The 25492-nt window shown below is 42.4% G+C and overlaps 2 protein-coding genes across 6 annotated transcripts in view; one reads left to right on the plus strand and one right to left on the minus strand.

Moving 5' to 3' along the window:
• LOC125878876 (uncharacterized) overlaps positions 1-25492 on the plus strand; it is a 189120-nt gene that overhangs the window by 34072 nt on the left and 129556 nt on the right. The window lies entirely within an intron of this gene.
• rras (RAS related) overlaps positions 5937-25492 on the minus strand; it is a 51899-nt gene continuing 32343 nt past the window's right edge. For both annotated transcript variants that reach the window (XM_049560352.1, XM_049560353.1), the window contains exons 4-6: positions 23792-23900; positions 22975-23093; positions 5937-8978 (exon numbers count right to left, since the gene is read on the minus strand). In XM_049560352.1, coding sequence (XP_049416309.1) covers positions 8891-8978; positions 22975-23093; positions 23792-23900 — 316 coding nt within the window. In that variant the 3' untranslated portion in view covers positions 5937-8890. The remainder of the gene's footprint in view (positions 8979-22974; positions 23094-23791; positions 23901-25492) is intronic.

Consider the following 25492-nt stretch of genomic DNA (forward strand, 5'->3'; position numbering starts at 1 on the left):
GTTTATATCTACATAGGTCCTCGTAGTCGCACTGCCATGTTTCTACAGTGGCCCAGAACACACAAACCAAACACTGGCTCTCGACTATTTGCATTTTTACTTTTTCACATGGGCCACCTAGTTAGAAGCCCCCCGTGACGAGGAGCATCGGAGATATGCTAATTTTTTTTTACCTTAACACTGTTTTATTCAATGTTCTTAACAGTTTAATTTACCAGATCAGCTTGTTTTGGAGAGTAGAGATCCAGTAATTTGGCTCCCAGTAAAAACCTCCTGAATGTCTGGATCTAAGTTCTTGAAGAAAAACGGTGAGCAGACATTAGTGGGTGCTCTGACATGCCAAACTTTGTAGAAGACACGCTGATTTGTAACATGAAACTGCATTATTCAGTGTTTTGACTGGTTTTAATCACCTGGCCTGTTTGTTTTGGTGAGGAAGAGACCTCTGTGGATAACTGGACTCACAGTAAAAACCCCCTGAACATCTGGATCACAAATAAGGTGAGCACACATTATGTTATCACAGAAAAAAACGTGAGCACACATTAACAGGTCCTAGGCAAACAGTCTGTCTCCAACATGCCATACTTTGTCGAGGAAACACTCATTTGTAACATGAAACTGTATTATTTGATGTTTTACCAGTTAAATTCACTGGGTCTGTTTGTTTTAGGAGAGGAAGACACCTCTGTGGATAATTCGACTTGCAGTAAAAAAAAAAAACCCTGAACGTCTGGATCAGAAATAAGGCGCGCACACATTAAGTTATTTGAGAAAAAAAGATGAGCAGACATTAGCAGGTACTAGGCTAATAGCCTGTCTCCAACATGCCAAAGGGTGTCAAAGAAACACTGATTTGTAACATGAAACTGCTGCATTCAGTATTTTTACAGGTTTGAATCACCTGGTCCGATTATTTTGGAAAGGAAGAATATAAACCCCCTGAACAATGAACACAATTCTAACTGGGAGAAGTTACAATCTGCAATCGTCATCGCTAGATGCCAAAAAAACTCCCTAAATCTCACACACTGTCTCTTTAATTGTCAGATAATCGATGAAATGAATTGTACAATCTGCATCATTGAAACACTTGACATAACTAACTAGATGTTACTGCATTGCACCATCGCACAAGGGGACTCTGCTGAACCCAGAAGTGAGCACAACTCCAGTCGTGTTGCTTCTGAAAGGGCCGTAGGGTTATCTAATCTTACTCTCTTTCTGGTCAAAATCTAGTTTTAAATTATTTTGGTTGATATTGTGCTCATATGGTGCATTTTCTAAATAAAATAGTTTGGTAATTAAATTATCACAAACTGACTGATCCTGCTTTGATAAGAGTGGAGAGGTGATCCCTCTCTCTGTATTTGATGCTGATTGTTGGGGAGATATTCCATTTTCCTCACTATCTAAAACGGGACTGAAAGTAAAAATCTAACCATTAACTCTTGAAAGCCAGACTCAAATACTGAGGTTTTTTTTTTAGTTCAAATGCACGTGTAGGGCGGCACGGTGGTGTGGTGGTTAGCACTCTCGCCTCACAGCAAGAGGGTTGCCAGTTCGATCCCGGGCGTGGGAGCCCTTCTGTGCGGAGTTTGCATGTTCTCCCCGTGTCAGCGTGGGTTCTCTCCGGGCACTCCGGCTTCCTCCCACAGTCCAAAGACATGCAGATTTGGGGACTAGGTTAATTGGAGACTCTAAATTGTCCGTAGGTGTGAATGTGAGCGTGAATGGTTGTTTGTCTCTATGTGTCAGCCCTGCGATAGTCTGGCGACCTGTCTAGGGTGTACCCTGCCTCTCGCCCGATGTAGCTGGGATAGGCTCCAGCCCCCCCGCGACCCTCAAGAGGATGAAGCGGTTAGAAGATGAATGAATGAATGAATGCACGTGTTTGGGAAGTACTGAGCATATGGCTGGATAAATGAGACTTTGCTTAAACTGCATGAGTTGTATAGAGTTTGCAAACTGATATATAGGTTCACTGTTGTTAAACTTGGTTCCCAGTCAATCAATAAATCAACACACAACATGATCATTTTGTGGGTGAGGTATTCCTTTAAGCACAGACAGCTGTACAGTGTGGTGTTTCACTCTGGGTTACACATGCATTGACCAGAGCAGGCCTGGAATTTCGTCATTTAAGGGGCAAGGCCACTTGGCCTTTCGTGTTGTCAATTTTTTGAGAGCACAAAGGCCAAAAGCCAGGGCAGCAAGGTCATAAAATAAAACAACAATTTTAAGTCCACATCCATAATGAATTTAATTTAAGGACTAAGGATGTATAACTATAGTGAAATGAATAAATAAAATGAGCTCAAGTAATAATAATGAGTATAATAAGTAATGATGTGATTTATTTAATAGTACTAATAAACCCAATGTGTTATAATATAGAAAAACCAGGTTTATGTATTTATAAGCAAATAATCTGGAATATAGTCCTGAATATTTTTTGAGTGTACATGAAAAACTGATTCACTGAACAAGACTGGCTTACAATTATTTTTGATGTGTTGTTAGATAGCTAACAAACAAACTACATTAGGACTATTCAATTACTATTTCAACTGGGCTGCATTTCAAAACCAGATAATGTTGATGGGCCACATTTTTAGCAGCGAGCAACCGACCCACTTTTTTTTTGCATACTCATATATATTTTTATATATGCAGGCATGGCCCTCCTCAACATAATGCAGAAACAGACTAAAAAAGGGCTATCAGTGCACAGAAGCATAATAAGTGAAATTAACAGTATCTAACAACACACACTATCTCTCTACCAGCATCTCCCTCTCTCCTCTCCTCCACACACACACACACACACACACACACACACACACACACACACACACACATACACACACCTTATAGGTCGGTTACACAGGATATAATTTTATACAGTCCATGGCAGCAACAGTCATGTTTACAACAACAAAGTCACTATTTTAACCCAATAATATCTCACTGGAATATAAATATTCCTCCTGACATCACAATACTGATTGAAGAAAGTCACATATCATATTATCAAGACAAAACATCAGTATCAGTCATTCATCCTGCTCTCTGTTCCTCCTCTACTGAGGACACTCACTGTCTGCAGGTCGGCTGCCTCAGGTACATCTTCATATAAAGTGTTAGCCTACATACAGCTTTCATTTTACGTAGTTTGTCTTTAACACTTTGCTGGTAGCCTCACTACTCGCGAGTGCGAATGAGAGACTGTGGACAGAGCAGATTGAAATATGGCTTTCTACATGCTGATCACATGTATTGATAAAGTATTGGCTTGGCTGGCAGAGGTTTTATCACACTTAATTACAGTAACAAGCGTAGGCCTAGTTGTCGTTAACTAGAGTAATCTTGAATTTATATTCCCTTCATCTGCACCGCGGCCCTGACGGTGCAGAATGATGATAGGCTACATGAAACCAAAACTTTAAAAAGTAACGCCAATAATGGCGGAGTTTACTATCATTACAGTGTTGATTAAATTTACGTTGGGTTGTTTAACCTCTAGTTTCACAGACTAGGTGAGGCGGAGGCGCAGCGCACCTGCGCTTCGCCAACTGGGTGTGGCCAGGCGGATTTTGCAAGTTTGGCACGCCGTGCACGCTGGCGCAGCTACTCCTCTTTCCCACCTCCGTTCCTCCTACCTGCGCAAGTGGGAAAAGAGGGAGGAGAGAAGGCGTGGAGTGGGTTTTACACAGCCGATTCACATCACACCAATCAAATGAGCCCCTCTCCTCGCCCTTGAATATGGGTATTTATTGCATCGGTAATGTGCCTGACATTCTGGAGATCTGCCTGTGAGGTTTTGATGACATGTGCACACTGTCCGCTGGTCAGCCAAACTTCCACTTACACCGGCTGTGCTCCGCCTGCGCTGACAGTAGACCTGGTTTCAGCTGGTGAGCTTTTAGCGCACCTTCGGTGAAGCCTTCTGGCATGAAACTGTCACTGCGCCAAGCTGGATCTGTCGACACCTCCCCCTGCTGCGCCACCACACCCATCTCAGCGCACCTCAGTCTGCCAAACTACCAAACTGAGCGCGCCTCAGGTTGCGCTGCTCGAAATTAGCTCTGCGCAGGATTCGCCACCCTGCGTTACCCTGTGCTGCGCCAGGAAATTAGAGGCCCGGGTTTCGGTTCCGGCCACGCGGATTTTGCAAGTTTGGCACACTGTGCGCGCTGGCGTAGCTACTCCTCTTTCCCGCCTCCGACCCTCCTACCTGCGCAAGTTGGAAAGCGGGAGGAGAGAAGGCGTGGAGTGGGTTTTACACACATCACAACCAATCAAATGAGCCCCTCTCCTCGCCCTTAAATGTGCCCCGCGAAAGCATAATGACAGTTTACTCAATTCGCCATGGCAGAAGAGAGCAGCAGCGTCAGACGGCCAAACTTCTCCCAGGAGAAAACTGATGTTTTGGTCCGGGAGGTCCAAGCTCACAGTGTCTGAATATACAGAACTGCGAGCAGACCTCCACAGGCTGATGATGCAAAGGTAGCCTGGGAGGAGGTCACCACAATCGTAAATCAATGTTAGGTTTCTCTCGTGCGCTCGCTCTCTCTTTCTCTCTCGCAGTCTCACTCTGTTTCTTTTCTTTTGACTTTTCTAAGATGACAGATGCTGAATATATACTCCCTGTCTGATGCTGTGGCTGTTTGTGGTTGGCTGAGAGGGATGTGAACTCATTAGTTTGCAGCTGTGTTAATCAAATCAGGTTGCGTTTCCATTACGCGTGCCAAATGTGCCAAACAGTGGCAATCCCCTTTGATCTGACATCAGATGTGACGGGAGAGTTGATATAGAGATACATTTATGTGCTGATTGCAGATAGTTGCATTGAATAGTGGTTTTGGGGGTATTTATTGCATCGTTAATGTGCCTGACATTCTGGAAACCTGCCTGTGAGGTTTTGGTGATGTGTGTACACTGTCCGCCGGTCATCCAAACTTCCACTTACACCGTCTGCGCTCCCCCTGCGCTGACAGTAGACCTGGTTTCAGCTGGCGAGCTTTTAGCGCACCTTCGGCGAAGCCTTTTGGTACGAAACTGTCACTGCGCCAAGCTGGATCTGTCGACACCTCCCCCTGCTGCGCCGCCACACCCATCTCAGTGCACCTCAGTCTGCCAAACTACCAAACTGAGCACACCTCGGGTTGCACTGCTCAAAACTAGCTCTGCACGGGGTTCGCCACCCTGTGCCGCGCCGGGAAACTAGAGCCCATTATTTTCAAGGGCACAGGGCCACATTATGAGGGCCACGTGGCCCTCGTGAAATTCCTGCCCTGGACCTTCACTTATCCAGATTCACTGTAGACATGTGTGATATTACATGTGTCAAACTAAAGATGGTGCCAGTGTGGTGTCATCATTTGAGACAGACAGTATGTCAATAAGATCCTGATAATATAGAAAACATACCAACTGGAATCTGACAAAAGACACCAAACTGACTGTATTTTACTGGAACAATCCCAGACTACAGTGATAACCCAATCAAGTATTCATCTTACAGGATCACTCACACAAAATGATGCCGTTAATGTATGGAAAAAATGACTGGCTCTTTAAGAACACTTCTATTTTGAAATTGGCAACACTGCTCGTGACTTTGACAGACATCTGTTTGTCCCACCATATTTAGTGTTTTTACAAACAGCACAGTACATTCATTTCTTGCATGTAAACTTCTGAAATGGTGTATTGTCAACTTCCATACACAACAAAGTATATGCATTAGTGTAAAGTCACTAAACTGGGATAGAGTCCTCATATGACCAAACTAACACCTTCAGCTCCACTGCATCAGTGTCATATCTGACACAACAAAACCTAAATTATGAGAATAACATCTCCTGAAACCCTAAAATAAACAGTTTGAAACAATTTGACAAGTCACATACAACAAGACACTGGGAGAAATGTTTGGTTCATTTTTTATTGGTGTATAAAAGAGACTTTTCTTTTAATATAAAACTGATGATGATGATAAACAAATCAATTGTTATTATAAGGGAAAAGAAGTAAAAACCAAAGCATAACAAATGACAGATAGGAAAGTGGATATTTGGCTACTCGGTGAGATGTTTTTTCCCACTTTTCAAGTGAACTTGATAAAGCCTTTGACTTAATAGCACAAATGGACGTAGTGACTGGAACTAGGGATTCTCTACTTCCAGGAGTCAAGGAGTCAGCCCTTACCACAAACCACTTAACACCGTAAGATCCCTGCTGGTACACCCTAAACACAGGAACTCCCCTGTGAAGAAGACAAGAGAGGTGTATTACATCATCACAACCTCACATATAACAGCTGAGGGGAACACTACATCAGTGGAACAGCAAAAAGTCTGAACAAGAGACTGAATGAACGCCAGAAACAGACATCCTTCAGCATCAGCATCTACTGGGAGATCGTTCACATTACAGAGTCTCTCCCTGCATATCACCACCTGCCATTACATGACTGAAGTACTGCACTGAGGTCACATGACAACTGAACCAACTCCATCACGACTCCCCCCATCATCCCATGAAGACCACATAATGCAGTTGAAAGCTCTAGAGAAAGCTAACCTTGACATGGGATTATTTTGGTAAACTGCTGTACTTGAGGTCAAGAATGAACTTTCACCGAATAATTACTTAATTTCTGTGGAAAAAAACAACAACATCATTACACATAAACCTCAGTTTAGACACTGCTGAAGTAGATGTAAAACCAAATGAATGGATAAAAAAAGACAGTACCAGACTGCAGGGAACCTATCACCAAAACAATGAACATCAATAGAGTATTTGTGTCGACATGTTGCCCACCACTCAGATGTTGAAACAAAAAACAACTTCTGTGGTCGTAATGACAGCACTGCCAGGCTGAAGTTCCTGCAACCTTGAATTAAACTCCTCTTCATCCATACTACAATGGTCTTTCATCTGGATGATGTTAAGTCTGATCAGGCCCTTGAACTGACACCTGGTATTTAAGGGATGTTTTCAGTATTCTGTCTTATTATGGCAATGCAGGTGGGAAGATGGGGCGGAGGTACCTAAAGACAAACACGGCTGGAATCATAACTACAGCCTGGAACTGCTACTACATTACCCCCTTTCCTTTAAGACTCCAGTTGTGGTGCTCTGCTGCCCCCTGCAGGGAGGCATGGAACATCACATCACATGATTGTCATGGCTTGTCTGTGGACATGCCACACTTCATGAGCAAGTTAAAATGTAACTTGCACATTTGACATGTCCATTTTTGTACACTACAGCGTATGATTGGAAATAATTTTGTCATTTTTCAAACACAGTCTAAGGCTGGAGATACACTTCCTTTAAAATAAGCATTCGCATGTGCATGATGGCTACCTCATGTACCCTGCCTCTGTTTGGAGTGTTGGTTGTGCATGTCCACAAATGCAAGATGCAATACACACATGAATGGTAGGGGCAGTGATGGCAGAATGAGAGAAACATACTTGCCATTGTCACAGTGTGTTTGATACATACTACCTATGATGGCACCACTGTCTTCAGTAGTACCCTCCTCAAGTCAGAGTCCTGCACCAGTTAACCAGCAAAAGTCGTGTAACAGGTAAAAATATGTGTATATATATAAATTCACAGGTACAGGCACAGGTAAAACAGAACTATATGCGGTCAGGCAACAGGTGAGAAGAGAAATACATTTTTTATGTTTCAGAATCAAACAAAAAAGATGTACAGTATATGTGCAATACTTTGACATCTAAATCTCTATTATCAAGCCTCAATTCCTTTTATTTTGAAAGTCAGTAACACAAGTTCAACCTTTGACCCTGTCATCATCTTTGTCACTGAAGTGGAGGACTCCAGCCATGAAACTTTGCAGCCCGAGGATGAGGTGGCAGCCCATATCGAATTCAAGACACCCAAGGATCCTTTTGAGGTTTAATGGTGGTGGGAAAAGCATGCTAAATTGTTTCCTAACCTGGCAGTACTTGTGCAGAATATTTTCACCATCAATGTTTTCAGCATCAAGCCCAGCCAGTGAAAGAGACTTTTCCTCTGCTGGATTTGTAATCCAAGAATAGGGAACCCAGCCTAATGTGAGTGACTGTAGCCTGTGTGTGTTTAATCACAATTGCAGGTCGGGTCGCGGGAGTTCTATGAATGGGTGTGGGCGGGGGCGGCTTTGACTTATACATAATGACAGGTAGTAATGGGTCGGTTCTGGTTCTGACCTTTACGAGTGTGGGCGGGTGTGGGTTTCAAAAAATGGACCTGTGTAGGACTCTGCCTCAAGTGTTGCCATGTTTATTGTTTATGTCACACAAATCTGGAAGTTCTGCTTGTGCTGAATTCTGTGCTGTGCCCTCTAGTGGAGTCATCCAGGAACATTGTATAATGTAGTATATAGGCAATTATGTTAACATTTATATCCTCAATGCAGCTGATTGTATATGCAAATGTGTGGTTAAAAAGCCAGTATATCTCCAGCCTAACACAGTCAGCTCTGTGGTGATGGTGTCATTGCTGACATCTGTACCTGCAGGACATGGTGCCAACAGCAATTTGGTCATTTCTTCAACATGTGATGGTGTGATAACATTTCTAACTATGTACAGTAAGGTCACTATTACTCCGCCACAGTTCTGACTTTCTGTTTCTCCACCAGACTAAATCTGCTACTGCTGCTGGCCCCTCTCCCTTTATATCATCTCATCAAAATCAAAGATTACACTGATTTAAAGGTTGCCTTTGGCAAAAGTGCAAATGATACCATTTGAAAAGAAAATGATGCACCTTATCTCTCTCTCTCTCTCGCACACACACACACACACACACACACACACACACACACACACGGACAAGGCTTTGGTGTTCATAGTAACAGTGCTTAGAAGAGGACACAGGGACAGCCACCACTCTCCTGTTTCCCTGTGTGATGAGCTGGAGGAGGAGGACTCTCCATCTCCTGAAACTTTCTGTGGATGAGGAAGAGGAGAAACAGAGAAAGAGGAATGAATCATTGTAAAGTTTTGCCCCTGGTGACAGGGGGCACAGTGTCCCCTTGTACACATTACACAGTGTCATTTGACTGATAGTTGATATCCCAAATATTGATGAATGCAGGTTTAACTAGAATTAACACCTTGCAGTTGTATGCCTCCACACACCAGTTTCCAAAGTTTCTTTTACAGTTTACATCCATGTCTGTGAAAACATGGATGCTTCACACCCATTGTCCCCCGAGCAGCACAAAAGATCTAAACAATCAGCACAGCTTCAAGTTGGACACCCAAGATTAGTGTCACCAATTAAGCATCTGACCAAATATTTCCCCTTCTGTTCCTGAGATATGACGTTGAGTAATGGCCAGTAAAGTGTTTTATGTAGCCATTATGATGTCGCAGCAGAGTTGACCTTTGACCTTTTGTATATAAAATGTCACCACTTCATTATTTTATCTTGTTAGGCATTTATGTGAAATTTTGTCATAATCAGCAAATTAATTCCTAAGTTATGGCCAAAAACGTATTTAATTTATTCACACTGACCTTGACCTTTGACCTTCGACCACAAAATTTAAAACCATTTATTCTTCAGTACAAGTGCACAAGAAATTCCCTCAAGGTGTTCTTCAAATACCATGTTTATAAGAATGAGCCAGATGCAAGGCCACACTGACCTTGACTTTTGCCCACCAAAATCCAATCAGTTCGGTGTTGAGTCCAAGTGAACATTTGTGCCAAATTTAAAGAAATTCCCTCACGATATTCTTGAGATATCCCATTCACAAAATGAGACAGACAAGGTCACAGTGATCTTGACCTTTGACCACCAAAATCTAATCAGTTCGTTATTGAGTCCAAGTGAATGTTTGTGCCAAATTTGAAGAAATTTCCTGGGACATATGTACATACGTACGTACGGACAACTCCAAAACATAATGCCTTCGGCCATGGCTATCGCTGGCGTGGAGGCATAAAAAGTTGTGAAAGATCTTAAGAGAAAACTGTTTGAGAGGATTCTTGGTTGTAAGATAAAACTAGTCATAATCCTTTACTGGACTGTAACAAAATGTAAGGTATATCCATTGTCATGGGATCTGCTTTTGATTTAATCCCTGCTTTGGAGATTCTCATTAGCATTAGACTGTGTTTAGACCGACATCCCTAACTTACAGGTATGTGTGGATATCACAGATTGTAACACATTCGACGAATTTCCTACTGCTAATATACCTTTGTACCGTGGTTGGGCGGTGTCGATGGGTGGCTGAGTGGACCGTGGTGGCGCTGACGGTGAGAGTGCGGAGCCGGGCCTTGGCCTGGCTGGGAGCTGAGTCCAGAGCTCAGTGGGGAGTCACCTGAGATGACCGCGGTGGGGACCACGGCGGCTGGAGACTCATTCACAGAGTTTACTGAAGTTACTGCCAAGAAGGAACTTCACTTTCGCATCTTAACGCGAGAAGTCTGCTTCCTAAAATAGACGAAATCCATATGCTGGTAACGACATCCATGGTGGGAATATTTTGCTTGACTGGGACCAGGCTTGATGACTCTATCAGTGACAGCGATATCAGCATTAACAATTATTCCCTTCATAGGAAGGACCAAAATCGCAACGGGGGCTGTGTATGTGATTTTGTCCGCTCGGATATTAACTACTATGTCAAATCTGATTTGGACAATGAGGATGATACTGAGGTTTTATTGTTAGATATTTGTCTTCCCAAATCGAAGCCTGTCCTATTAGGAGTGTGCTACAGACCACCCAACAATAGCAAGTTTTATGAAAGCCTTGAAGTGCTTCTTAACAAATGTGCTAGTATGGGGAGAGAATGTGTTTTATTTTTTTTAATTCAGAACTAGCCCAGCTAGTGACTGCTGTGAATAGGGCAGCTGACAATAAGGGAAAGACCATGTGACCGCTTGGAAAGACAGCTGACAGGAGGGTAAAGACCCCAAAGGTGCTGGCATGGGCTAGCAACCCATGGTAGCAGTGGTGAGGTGTAGCAGCCTTACTACAACCAAAATTAGCTACCGCCAACATAGGGAAAATATCCCAAGAGTCAGCGAGAACTGGGGTGGAAAATGACTCACAGGTGGATTACACGGTAACAGACATTGGAATGGACACGACTATGCATTGGATCTGTGACTCAGTGAAGGATAGGGGTACGGACCTATCCACCAGGGCTAGAATTAGCAGCACTCAGGGCAACGTGAGCGCATCTGTAGAGGATAAAAGTAGCACAGTCGAGAACAAGATGCTTCAGGTTTGTCCTTGCGGCTGGCAGAAAGTAACATCAATAAAAGGCCTCAGAACTCATCAGGGAAAGAACTGTGTGGCAAAGAAAGGGCAGAGTAGTCACATTGATCAGCACTTCCTAAGAAGTCAGTCAAGTCAGTCGGATGAAGTCCAGCGGCAGGTACAGTACAGGCCAAAAGTTTGGACACACCTTCTCATTCAATGCGTTTTCTTTATTTTCATGACTATTTACATTGTAGATTCTCACTGAAGGCATCAAAACTATGAATGAACACATGTGGAGTTATGTACTTAACAAAAAAAGGTGAAATAACTGAAAACATGTTTTATATTCTAGTTTCTTCAAAATAGCCCCCCTTTGCTCTGATTACTGCTTTGCACACTCTTGGCATTCTCTCGATGAGCTTCAAGAGGTAGTCACCTGAAATGGTTTCCACTTCACAGGTGTGCCTTATCAGGGTTAATTAGTGGAATTTCTTGCTTTATCAATGGGGTTGGGACCATCAGTTGTGTTGTGCAGAAGTCAGGTTAATACACAGCCGACAGCCCTACTGGACAACTCTTAAAATTCATATTATGGCAAGAACCAATCAGCTAACTAAAGAAAAACGAGTGGCCATCATTACTTAAAGAAATGAAGGTCAGTCAGTCCGGAAAATTGCAAAAACTTTAAATGTGTCCCCAAGTGGAGTCGCAAAAACCATCAAGCGCTACAACGAAACTGGCACACATGAGGACCGACCCAGGAAAGGAAGACCAAGAGTCACCTATGCTTCTGAGGATAAGTTCATCCGAGTCACCAGCCTCAGAAATCGCAAGTTAACAGCAGCTCAGATCAGAGACCAGATGAATGCCACACAGAGTTCTAGCAGCAGACCCATCTCTAGAACAACTGTTAAGAGGAGACTGCGCGAATCAGGCCTTCATGGTCAAATAGCTGCTAGGAAACCACTGCTAAGGAGAGGCAACAAGCAGAAGAGATTTGTTTGGGCCAAGAAACACAAGGAATGGACATTAGACCAGTGGAAATCTGTGCTTTGGTCTGATGAGTCCAAATCTGAGATCTTTGGTTCCAACCGCCGTGTCTTTGTGAGACGCAGAAAAGGTGAACGGATGGATTCCACATGCCTGGTTCCCACTGTGAAGCATGGAGGAGGAGGTGTGATGGTGTGGGGGTGTTTTGCTGGTGACACTGTTGGGGATTTATTCAAAATTGAAGGCACACTGAACCAGCATGGCTACCACAGCATCCTGCAGCGACATGCCATCCCATCCAATTTGCGTTTAGTTGGACGATCATTTATTTTTCAACAGGACAGTGACCCCAAACACACCTCCAGGCTGTGTAAGGGCTATTTGACCAAGAAGGAGAGTGATGGAGTGCTGCGGCAGATGACCTGGCCTCCACAGTCACCGAACCTGAACCCAATCGAGATGGTTTGGGGTGAGCTGGACCGCAGAGTGAAGGCAAAGGGGCCAACAAGTGCTAAACACCTCTGGGAACTCCTTCAAGACTGTTGGAAAACCATTTCAGGTGACTACCTCTTGAAGCTCATCGAGAGAATGCCAAGAGTGTGCAAAGCAGTAATCAGAGCAAAGGGTGGCTATTTTGAAGAAACTAGAATATAAAACATGTTTTCAGTTATTTCACCTTTTTTTGTTAAGTACATAACTCCACGTGTTCATTCATAGTTTTGATGCCTTCAGTGAGAATCTACAATGTAAACAGTCATGAAAATAAAGAAAACGCATTGAATGAGAAGGTGTGTCCAAACTTTTGGCCTGTACTGTATAAAACCACAGTTCACAGGATATCAGTAACACTGCCACTGAGGAGGAGGAGGAGGGGGTAGTAAGAGAGGATGCAGGTGACACTGAGGTCAGTATGCCAGTCAGAGAGAGAACCATGGAGCAAAAGGTTAGAGTTAGATGGCCTAGGGCAGATGACAGTAAAGAATAGGAGATAGTTAATAGAGATTTGTCAGTAATCTTAAGCAGGCTTAGAGGAAATGCAATCGAAAGGTTAGAAAAGATGGGAGATATAATTTACTCATATGGTGCAGAGAGGTTCGGGGTACATGAAAGAAAGAGGAATGAGAGGGCACAGTCAGGTAAGTCTAGGCAAAAAGAGAAATGGAGAAGTTAGTTAAGGAAAGGAGACAGTTAAGAAAGCAGTGGGAAAAGGCTACAGAAGAAGAAAGGGAGGGAATTAATGTGTTGCAAGAGGAGTTGAGAAGCAGGCTAGCAGTTCTTAGAAGGGCAAAGCATCTCAGGAAAAAGAGGAGGAAGAAGGAACATGTTAGGACCATTTTTTTCAGGGACCCTTTTAAGTTTGTTAAAGGATTGTTCAGCCAGGAAAGGGGAAAGCAGCTCAAAGCAGGAAAGCTAGAGGTTGAAGAATATTTGAGAAGTACATATTCAGATGTAGAGAAGAATAGGATAGTAGGTTTCCCACCCGATATCCCTCCATTAGGAGGGATATCCGGTGAGAGCATGAGATGGATGTCAGGCCACCTAGGCTGAAGGAAGTTCAGGAGGTGGTCAGACGTGCAAAGGCTTCTTTGGCCCCAGGGCCTAATGGAGTCCCCTACCGGTTTTATAAAAGTACAACCTGTTTTTGTCTTATTTTTAAATTTATATATGCATATAAATAAATCAAATCAAATCAAATAAATCACCTGATATCCTTAAATTTTTGTGGAAACAGCTTAGAATAGTTTGAGAGAAACAAATTATCCCAAGAGCATGGCGTAGGGCAGGGGGTGTCCTCATTCCTAAGGAGAAGGAGTCTGTGGACCCCAGCCAATTCCGGATGATTTCTCTCTTGAATGTAGAGGGGAAGATTTTCTTTCGTGTAGTAGCGCAGAGATTAGCTAGCTACTTAGAAAGGAATAACTTAATAGATACCATGGTACAGAGGGCAGGAAGACCAGGTTTTGCAAGGTGCTTAGAGCATACTAGCAAGATCTGGCACCAGATTCAGGCAGCGAAGATTAAGAAAAGGGACCTGCATGTAATATTTTTAGATCTTGCAAATGCGTTTGGTTCAGTACCGCATAGCCTCATTTGGAGTGTGTTTGACTACTTCAAAGTGCCACAGGTAGTTGTTAACTTAGTGAAAGCATACTTTCAGGATATTAGGTTGTGTCTAAGTAAGGCAGGTTTCACAACAGGTTGGCAGAGGCTAGAAATAGGCATCGTGGCAGGGTGTACAATTTCTCCATTAGCATTTACGAGGGCGATGGAAGTAATCATCAGGGCTTCTAAGTGGTTGGTTGGTGGAGAGAGATGGCAGAACAGGTTGCATCTTCCACCAGTTAGGGCTTACATGGATGACATGACACTGGTGACCATAACAACAGAGAAGGTAAATAAGAACCTCAAGTGGGCCAGCATGAAGATCAAGCCTAGTAAGTCTAGAAGCATCTCGATAAGTAGAAGGAAGTTAAGTGATAGGAAGTTTGTCATGGATGATGAGGAAATCCCAACAATTAGGGAAAAGTCAGTAAATAGCTTAGGTAGGTGGTACAGTGTAGAGTTGAATGATGAGGAACAGGTGGTGAAATTTAGAAAAGATGTGGCGGAAGGATTGGATAGAATAGATAAATCAGAACTTCCAGGAAAGGTGAAGTTGCGGTGTTCGCAATTTGGGCTATATCCTAGGTTAATGTGGCTAGGGCGGTGACGGTATGTATTTTTTCTCACAGCAGTGACAGAGTGACGTATCACCGCGGTATGGCGGTGATACATCACATTTAAAATAAACATGTTTAAACATTAATTCAAAAAAAGAGAGTGTTTTAGTTGTTTTAGAAGAGGTTTGATACATGATAGTGTGTTTATGTCCTGCGAGGATGGATACACCGGTGAGCAACAGCTGCAGCTGGCTCTGGGACAGGTATGCTAGGTCACTCGGTAAAAGCAAGCAAAGACACAACATGGACAATATTACTCACTCGACTGAAAGCTGTCCATCAGCTCCTGCAGGCCTGGGTGTTTTCTCCAGTTTAACTTAATGATTGCTGCAAAGTTTTCACTCTTTGTGATGCACTCCCAAATAGGAGTATTCTTTTAACATTTGGCTTGGGAACCAGATCCGCCACCATGATGAATCAGCTTTTTTTTCTTTTTTTTTTTGTGCGGTGATGACCTCTTCACCGCGGTAGGCATCACGTGACCGCGGTATTGCAGTGATGCGGTTATTATCACAGCCCTAAATGTGGCCATTATCAATTTATGAAATTCCAAAATCCATTGTGGAGAGAACTGAAAGGTCAGTTAGCTCCTATATTAGGAAGTGGTTGGACACTCCTAGGTGCCTAAGTAGTGTTGCATTGTATGGAAAAGGAATACTTCAGCTGCCAGTATCTAGTTTAACAGAGGAATTTAAATGTACCAAGGTCAGGACAGAGCTCTTGTTATCTGGGAGTACGGACGTGGTAATTAGGAGTGTGGTTCCAAATCCAACCAAGGGGAGGAAGTGGAACCCAAGACTGGCAGTTCAGGAGTCAGAGGCAGCTCTTAGGCATGCAGAGGCATGCAGAGGCATCCAGGCCGGGGAGGCCTGGGGCTTGGCTCAGGCAAACTGGTATGGAATAAAGCAGGTCTCAAAGATAAAAGAAAGCTGGTCGTGGAACAGATACGTAGACAGGAGGAAATATTAAGGGGTGCAAAGGTAATGGCCCAGGCTAAACAGGGACAGTGGTTGAATTGGGAAAGTGTAGAGAAGAGGAAGCTTAGTTGGAGGGACCTGTGGAGTATGGAGGAGAATCGTATTAGATTCCTGGTAGGGGCTACATATGATGTGTTACCAACCCCCCAGAACCTAAAACTATGGGTAAATGGGGACCTATTATGCCCATTGTGTTCAGGTACCACAACCTTAAAGCATATTTCGTCAGGCTGTAAAGTTAGCTTGTCATAAGGCCGATATACATGGCAACATAACCAGGTGTTGAAATGTTTAGCTGCAGGCATAATGTCAGTTGGGGGCCAGCAGGGGGAACTATTAAGCAGGGTACATAACTCCTTGAGATCAGGTGGAGAGATCCACTTCCTCTCAGGAGGAAATCCAGGAAGAGGAAGGTTATTTAAGTGTGGGAGTGGCCTATTTGAATCTGAATTGAATTGAATTTGAATTGAGTGTGTTTGCTGATCCTGTAAGTTTATTTATCTCCTTTAACTTTAGCTTATACTGGAGTTATGCTATGTAGGGTGTGAAATAGAGTATGGTGAATGTGCTAGGAAAGGTAGTATCAGCACTGTCACTACCTGGAGCTCGCATGTACGGAGCCTGGGTTTGGTTGGAGGTGGCAGTGCTGTTTGGGCTGAGAAAGCCATGTGTAAGTAAGGTAAAGGAGGTTATTGGGTTGGTGCGGGGAGCACTTAGTACTTAGCACTTAGTAGCAGAACTACTAGGCAGAGTACATAACTCCTTGAGATCAGGAGGAGAGATCCACTTCCTCTCAGGAGGAAATCCAGGAAGAGGAAAGTTATTTACGTGTGGGAGTGGCCGATTTGAATCCCTTTTGTTTGAGACCATGCTGCAATGTGAGTGTGTTTGCTGATCTTGTGAGTTTATCTATCTCCTTTAACTTTAGCTTATATTGGAGTTATGCTATGTAGCGTGTGAAATAGAGTATGGTGAATGTGCTAGGAAAGGTAGTATCAGCACTGTTTCTACCTGGAGCACGCATGTACAGAGCCTGGGCTTGGTTGAAGGTGGCAGTGCTGTTTGGGCTGAGAAAGCCATGCGTAAGTAAGGTAAAGGAGGTTATTGGGTTGGTGCGAGGAGCAGTGAGACCTGGCATTAGGGGAGTGTCTCTGGGACGCCAGAGATCACTGTCTAGCCTCCTGGAGGTGTCGTGGGACCAACTAGACGAAACACTGGTGAAAGGAGGTTCCCACCCGATGACCCCAAAGACATGTTTGTTATCACTGCTCACTGGTCTGTATAGTTAAGCCTTGCCATAATAGCTTATCATAGGGCTTAGGAGGTTATTCACTGAGTGCTGATCCTTTCTCTAGAGCACGATCTTCTTGTGTTTATTTGAATTATTAGGAGATTTTAATACAGATGTCTCTGATGTAAGCTACGCTACCTACAAGGCATATAACAACTTTTGCAAGTCCTCCGGGTTGACGCAAATAATTAAAGGACCCACTCCGGTTTGCCAAACGACCCAAACTACCATTGATCTAATTTTAGTGACTGACGAATCAAATATAACTCACAGTGGGGTTATTGGATATGGAATTACTGATCACTACCTTATCTACTGCACAAGAAAGAGACACAGGATACCTTTTTCTGCACATAAAGTTATCTGTATTAGATCACTCAAAAACTACTCTGTAGAAACTTTTAGATCTCAATTCAAAAACCTGGATTGGTCTCCTATAACAAATGCCTGTGATGTAGACAAGGCCTGGGGCACTTTTAAATGTTTATTTATCAAGGCAGTAGATGCAGTAGCCCCTCCCAGACAGATTAAACAAAGGAGCAACCCCTGGTTTGACCACTCAATTAGGGAAATGATAAAGCAATGGGACTCAGCGTTGGCTAAATTTAGAAAATCTCAAGAACCAGACGATTTTGAACATTTTAAGAAATGTAGGAATATAACACAGAAAATGATCAAGACAAGTAAGCAGAACTATCACTCTGAAGTAATTAAGGATAACAGCAAAAATCCCTCAAAATTATGGAAAACACTAAAGACCTAGGCTGTAGTGGTAAATCAAAGACTAATGAGGTAAACATAGGGTTACAAACAGACAAGGACATAGAGTTCGACAAAGATAACGTAGGAATGATTTTTAACACTTTTTTCACCTCTATTGCCAGCAACCTGGTCTCCAAATTGCCAGATTAAACAGGTGAGTTCGGTGAGGACTTTGTTACCCAATACTACAGTGAACTAGGAGTCAAGGAAGATGCTTTTTCTTTTGATAGGGTTACAGTCAACTACGTAGAGAAAATGCTGAGCAAGCTTAATATTAATAAGGCTACTGGGCTTGATGGGATTGGTGCTAGGTTCTTAAGAGATGCTTCGGCTGACATTTCTCCATACATAATGTGTATAATTAATCTTTCACTGGAGCAAGGAAAATTTCTCACTGATTTTAAACATGCGAAAGTAACTCCAATCTACAAAAAGGGAAGTAAATCTGACCCTAGCAACTATAGACCAGTTTCAATTCTAAGTGTAATCTCTAAGGTTAAGAAAGAAGTCAATCAAGGGAGAATGTGTGGGCTTGTTCTATTAGACCTCCAAAAAGCTTTCGACACAGTCAACCATAACATAACTGCTGCTAAAGATGAAGGCTCTAGGATTAGACAGCTCCGCCATTAAGTGGCTAGGGTCTTATCTATCAGGAAGGGACCAGTGAGTTGATGTTGGGGGAGTGTTGTCAGAGGCCATGCCTGTTTCCTGTGGGGTTCCACAGGGCAGTGTGCTCGGGCCACTGCTCTTCCTACTCTACATCAGTAGGACATGAAAGCTGCTTGCTCCAGCCCTTTATTTTTATATGCTAACAATTCTGCCGTTCTCGCATCACACAAAGGCATATATTGCATACAGAACATTCTAAGAGAGGATCTACACAGGGTTCAAACCTGGCTGTCTGAAAATAGGTTGCTATTGCACCTACAGTCAGGTCCATAATTATTTGGACAATGATACAGTTGTCATCATTTTGGCTCTGTACACCACCACAATGGGTTTTAAATGAAACAATGAATACCTGCTGAAAGTGCAGACTCTCAGCTTTCATTTAAGGCTTTTTTCAAAAATGTAGTATGAACCGTGTAGGAATTACAACCATTTCTTCACACAGTCCCCCAACTTTAAGGGCTCATAAGTATTTGGACAAACTAACATAATCATCAATTAAACAGTCAGTTTTAATACTTGGTTGCAAATCCTTTACAGTCAATGACTGCCTGAAGTGTTGGACACATAGACATCACCAGATGCTGGGTTTCTTCCCTGGTGATGCTCTGCCAGCCCTTTACTGCAGCTGTCTGTACTTCCTGCTTGTGTTTTGGGTGTTTTGCCCTCAGTTTTGGCTTCAACAAGAGAAACGCATGCTCAGTTGGATTCAGGTCAGATGATATGACTTGACCATTGCAGAACATTCCACTTCTTTGCCTTAAAAATGTCTTTGGTTGCTTTTGAAGTCTGCTTCAGGTCAATGTCCATCTGCACTGTGAAGCATCGTCCAATGAGTTTTGAAGCATTTAACTGAATCTGAGCAGATAATGTAGCCCCAAACACTTCAGCTTTCATCCTGCTGCTCTTGTAAGCAAGACAAAACTTCACTAGAATAAATACAGAGGGTTTATCACAAGATGCAAACCATTGGTTAGCCTTAAAATGGAAGGCCAGATTAGAGTTTGTCAAAAACCATCTAAAAAGCCTGTACAGTTGTGGAACAGCATACTATGGACAGATAAAACAAAGATCAACTACCAGAATGACAGGAAGACAAGAGAAGAAAGAAGGGAAGGAACTGCTCATGATCCAAAGCACACCACCTCATCAGTGAAGCATGGTGGAGGTATGTTGTTATGTCATGGCCATGTATGGCTGCCAGTGGAGCTGGTTCTCTTGTATTTATTGATGATGTGACTGCTGACAAGAGCAGCAGGATGAAAGCTGAAGTGTTTGGGGCACCATTATCTGCTCAGATTCAACCAAATGCTTCAAAACTCATTGGACGATGCTTCACAGTGCAGTTGGACAATGACCTGATGCATACTGCAAAAGCAACCAAAGACATTTTTCATGCAAAGAAGTGGAATGTTCTGCAATGGCCAAGTCATATCATCTGACCTGAATCCAACTGAGCATGCGTTTCTCTTGTTGAAGCCAAAACTGAGGGCAAAACACCCAAAACACAAGCAGGAAGTGCAGACGGCTGCAGTAAAGGGCTGGCAGAGCATCACCAGGGAAGAAACCCAGCATCTGATGATGCCTATGTGACCAACACTTCAGGCAGTCATTGACTGTAAAGGATTTGCAACCAAGTATTAAAACTGACTGTTTAATTGATGATTATGTTAGTTTGTCCAAATACTTATGAGCCCTTAAGGTCGGGGGACTGTGTGAAGAAATGGTTGTCATTCCTACACGGTTCATACTACATTTTTGAAAAAAGCCTTAAATGAAAGCTGAGAGTCTGCACTTTCAGCAGGTATTCATTGTTTCATTTAAAACCCATTGTGGTGGTGTACAGAGCCAAAATGATGACAACTGTATCATTGTCCAAATAATTATGGACCCGATTGTATATTATAAGGCTCAAAAGTTAGGTTGAGCAAGGAGGACAAACTTTTTATAACTACTGGAGGGGTAAGAATCACATCGCAGCCCTCAATTAAATACTTTGGTTGTATCCTCGATGGGTCTCTAGGGGGCGCTTCTATGGCTCTAAAGACCCTGGGAAAAATAAATGCTAGAACTAGATTCCTTGCAAGAAAGGCTACACTACTGAACCAGGAGTGTCTAAAGATATTGGCTTCCTGTTTAATTCAATGTCACTTTGATTACACTATTAGTTCCTGGTACTTGAGTGTAAACAAAGCCCTGAAACAAAAACTTCATACATCACAGAACAAACTAATTAGAGTAGTCCTGAGGCTGAACCACAGGAGCCAAATGGGAATGGCTCAATTTCAACAATTACAGTGGCTACCTGTTGAGGCCAGAACTAGACAGATCCAATTTACTATGGTCCACAGTATTTTGAATAATAGAGCTCCAACTTATTTTAATAATTATTTCAAGAGAATTGCACATGGACATAATACTAGAGCTAGCCAAGGAAATGTTCCCCTGTATAAACACAGGACAAAGGTGAATCCTTTATCTATGCCAGTGCCGTGAAGTGGAACAAACTACCGCTCTCCATACAAGAAACGGAAAGAGCAGTATCTTTTAAATCAAAGATTAGGAAACTACTGTTCTGCGACCTACCTTTATAAGTGTTAACGCTCTTTTTTGCACTATTGTGGTTTCATTTACTATTGCTCTTAATTAACTTGTGATTAATGTGGACCGTCAAGCACTTTACTGATGCATGCCACCACTTGGACTGCTGTTATAAGGTCACATGACCAACAGTAAGTTTTAAGATACAGGACAAACTGAGCTAAGCTCTGAGACAGCTTTTGTTGTTAGTAGCAATTTGCTATTAGATGTAAAGCTCTCTGTGCTTGTTTATAACATAATATTAGCACGGTGGATGAGAGACTGCTCTGTGTTTGTGTGTCTGTGTGTGTGCGTAAAAATGGCGCAGCAGTCAGGACGCACAGACAGCAGGAGGAGATGCTGCAGCATGATAATACATTACACCCAAATGTAAAAAAGTAAGCTAAAAGTCATGTGTAAAAGAGCCAATAACGTCGGAGCTTCTCAATATTACTGTCATTCATAACTTAGCGCTGCGGCTCATTTACTACCGGCGAGATTATCGGGGTTAAAGCTTCACACATCCGTGGGAAAAAGTGTATATTAAAATATCGATCTTGGATTTTGCGAATTGATATTGGGTCATTCCAGTGAAGATCAATTGGATGAATCGATCATTTTAACCCAGCCCTAGTGTGCACACTGGGGCGGAACAGAGAGCAGAGGAGAATTGTAAATGCGCGACCACGTAGAGACAGGAATGACATGCTGTCATGTAAATGAGATAAAAAACATAAGGCTTTTTAGTTTGTTTTATAAAAGGATAAGGTGTAGCCCTGTACTATGGGGAGCCCCCTCCCCCAATATAATGGTAGGGGAAACACTGCTCTGTGCAGTGTTTTGGCCTCTGAGGAGACTTTAAACATATTGAGTCTCATTCATGAAATGTTAGTAAATCTGTTAGCAGATTTGCACTTAAAAAAACCTTAGTACCAAAAACCTACACCGGATTCATGAACGCCACAGAAAACGCGGATTTGATCGTAGACATGTGTGTATGTTCATGAATGCCAGTCAATCCTAAATTGACAGCATGCTCCCGCTGGTCAGCGATTAGCATACACCCCCGTCCATGAATAGCCAGTGACCACCATATATGGAGGTCATAATTACTATGGACGGGTGCATCCTGTCGATCCTGTAAATTTGAAATAATGTTTATGTCTCCCATGTCGTGTCTCTGATAATCAAATTAAACAAAATGACATGCAGTTTGGGGCTGTGGTGCATAAAGAATGCAGGGGAGGAGAGGAGGAGCGCGTTCCTTTGTTATTTTATTTATTCTGAGAACAGCAATTTCCAATTTTGGAATCACGTTTTTAAAACACCTAATCTGAAGCTCAAATCTGCTAAATGCCAACTAATTTAGCTAACTGTGTTATATTTCTAATCTTTTGCCATGTTTAATTTAGGTGTTCCAAAGGCATCTGCATAATGTGAATAAGAGAGCACAATACACATTAAAATTATAATTTCTAACAATGACAAGCAATATTTATGTGGAATATCTTATTTACACAAGCACTATGAGCAGTCAGAAGCAGGTGTAGATTTTGTTAGTACCTACAAAAAGCTTGGAGCTACTAACATATTGATGATTGGCGAAATACACGTAAATTTACTTCTAAAAACAGTTTACACACAAATTAGTTCTGCTCACCTTTCTTGAATGATACCCATTATTTGTTACTCCAACCCGACTAAAACAAAGTCAAATAAATAAGGACTGTACCTGATAATTTGTACCAGCTCCATGAAGACTTCGTCCACGTTGTAGCGATTCTTGGCCGAAGCCTCCATGTAGTGGATCCTGTTTTCTCTGGCAAATGCCTGAGCATCCTCCCTGGAGATCTGCAAACAATGCAAATAATGTGTGAGGTCAGTAGGATCTTCCACTGTCTCCTCGTCCTTTTCATTCTGTACAGCTGTGCTCTCGTTGCACCCTGCGTTCATTTCAGTACTGAGCGGTCCACCCATACATTACTGTACTGTAAGAAGTTAATACATAAAAGCTGTCACTACTGATAGTAGTGGAAAGTAATATGGAACTGGGTTTGCTTCCCTCTACACAAACAAAACAAATGAACAAAACAGCTAGTAACAGGTTACTGTTTGCTTTTTTGTTTTCTGTTGACAGATTGGTGGAAGAAACACATTTTTAGTCAAGTATAAGCTGCATTTGACATTTATTTCCATCATTTATTGTCAGTGTGATAGTTGCTGAGATGCAGTCTTCCGGCCCATCTGACTCACAGCTGTGTTTGAACTTTGTCATCAAGTGATTTACTGCTCCTCCTTTAAATATGGTGACCTCATCCAGCAAATCAGATTAGTTTGTCCAAGAAATTATTTCCTAACCGTGGATGACCTAACCTTGACTTTTTGGAGTACATCTGTCTGCACTCCACTCCTGTCCTGGGTCAACACCTTTGAATCTGCCCACTCCACTGAGTTCATGTTGACTCTTCAGGCTGATATCAGGCAACCATATTTCACAAACAATGGGAAAGCTAATTGACCCCATAAAAATGCACAAGGGAATTCCTCACCACTCTTTGCTGTTCCAGATCAGCCTTGTTTCCAACCAGCACCATAGGGAAGTCATCCCGGTCCTTCACTCTCAGGATCTGAGTGTGGAATTTCTGGACCTCATGGTAGCTATCAGGGGACAGAAGGAAAGCATTAGTAATTTAAGTATCAACAAATGCATTCTGATTTACAGGAGAGAATGTACTTTGTACAGGAGAACAATAATGACCAATCAGATCAGCTCCGCTTATCTCTTTTAAATGCAGCAGTCTGGTGTTCCAGAAAACAGACCTTTAAAGGCAGATAATGATGATGATGAGTGCCAACAGGCAACAGCTAGAGTTATTAATAATGCAGTCAAATACAAAGGTCATTACTGTAAACACTGAGAAAAGCTTTCTGAAAACTCCCACTTATAATTCAAAAACACAGAATTGTATACAGCCAACACATGTACTCTATCCTCCTTAGAGCCCAGCTTTTGTCTGGTATGCATTTTTGAAATCTCCTAGCTATTTGGGGTGAGAGGAACCTGACAAGTATAAAAACTAACCATTATCTGTGAACAGTGAGTTCTCTTTCTTTTTTCATATGTGGAGGATGGGTTTACTTAATAGTAACAAGTGTGTAATAAAGTGTAAAACTGAATATTTCAATGCATGAACATTGTTATGGAAAAACAAAATTATAAACAGTGCAACAGTGGGTTGCGGTCCTAAAGTGGGGTGCTGGCCCATTCTGAATGGACTGCAAGTGACTCAGGGCTCGTGTCAAGTTTGTAAAAAACACACTTTATGTTATGAAGTACAGTGCTTTTCATTTGAAGTGCTGTTTCCCGTTTGTCCTGTCACGTATAAATATCTATCCAAATGTACTTCACCTGTATAAATGTTGAGTCACAAGGCTTTTAGATATGTTGCATTACTTGCAATTTAGCTTTTGCACAACCATAATCAGGAGTTGAAACTACCTTTTTGATCAGTACCTTTTTATAAAGCCCCGCCCTCACCTGCGCACCATGGAAATACACACCCATAACTGGCCCCAGTACAGAAAATAGGAAGAAAACTAAATCCAAACAGAATAAATATCTGTGTTTCTGCTTATATTCAACTATAAAGTGCTAATCATAAGGTCTTCATCTAACAACTGACAGAACCTGTTGAAACAGTGCGAATCCGCTGGTGTCCATTTAGCTCTGCTGCAAACCACATGAAAACAGAGACAGGGGTTGACTCCATCATCAACACCTCTACAGTCTCATGTCATCTAATACAACAGCCCTTCCAACAAATGTTTCACAACACTAATAATGTCATCTCACATATGTTTTATTGAGTGTGTGTGTGAGACACGTGTTAAACTAGGTGGTGGTTTTGTTCGAACAGAACACATGCACTTGAACAGATATTCATGATATTTAGTCCACAAAGTGGCACCAGGTAAGGTCAACATGTTCTGTGCTCCTCACTGTTTTTCAAAGTACCATTTCTTTATTATTCTTTTTTTAATGCCTTTCTCTTGTAAGTTTTATTGCTGTAATGTTGAGAAGCCAAAACCGAAGAATTATACTCTCTTCTACTTGTATCAATTAGGTATAACAAAGACGAAATGTTGAATGTCCTGACCTCTCCGCACATCTATAAATAACAGCTGGACAGTGAGACCTCATGCAAGTCTCACCACGAGCAACTGCTCACTTCATTTCCTCTTTAGCAGGA

Source organism: Epinephelus fuscoguttatus, linkage group LG19, assembly GCF_011397635.1.
Source record: "Epinephelus fuscoguttatus linkage group LG19, E.fuscoguttatus.final_Chr_v1".
Lineage (NCBI taxonomy): Eukaryota > Metazoa > Chordata > Actinopteri > Perciformes > Serranidae > Epinephelus > Epinephelus fuscoguttatus.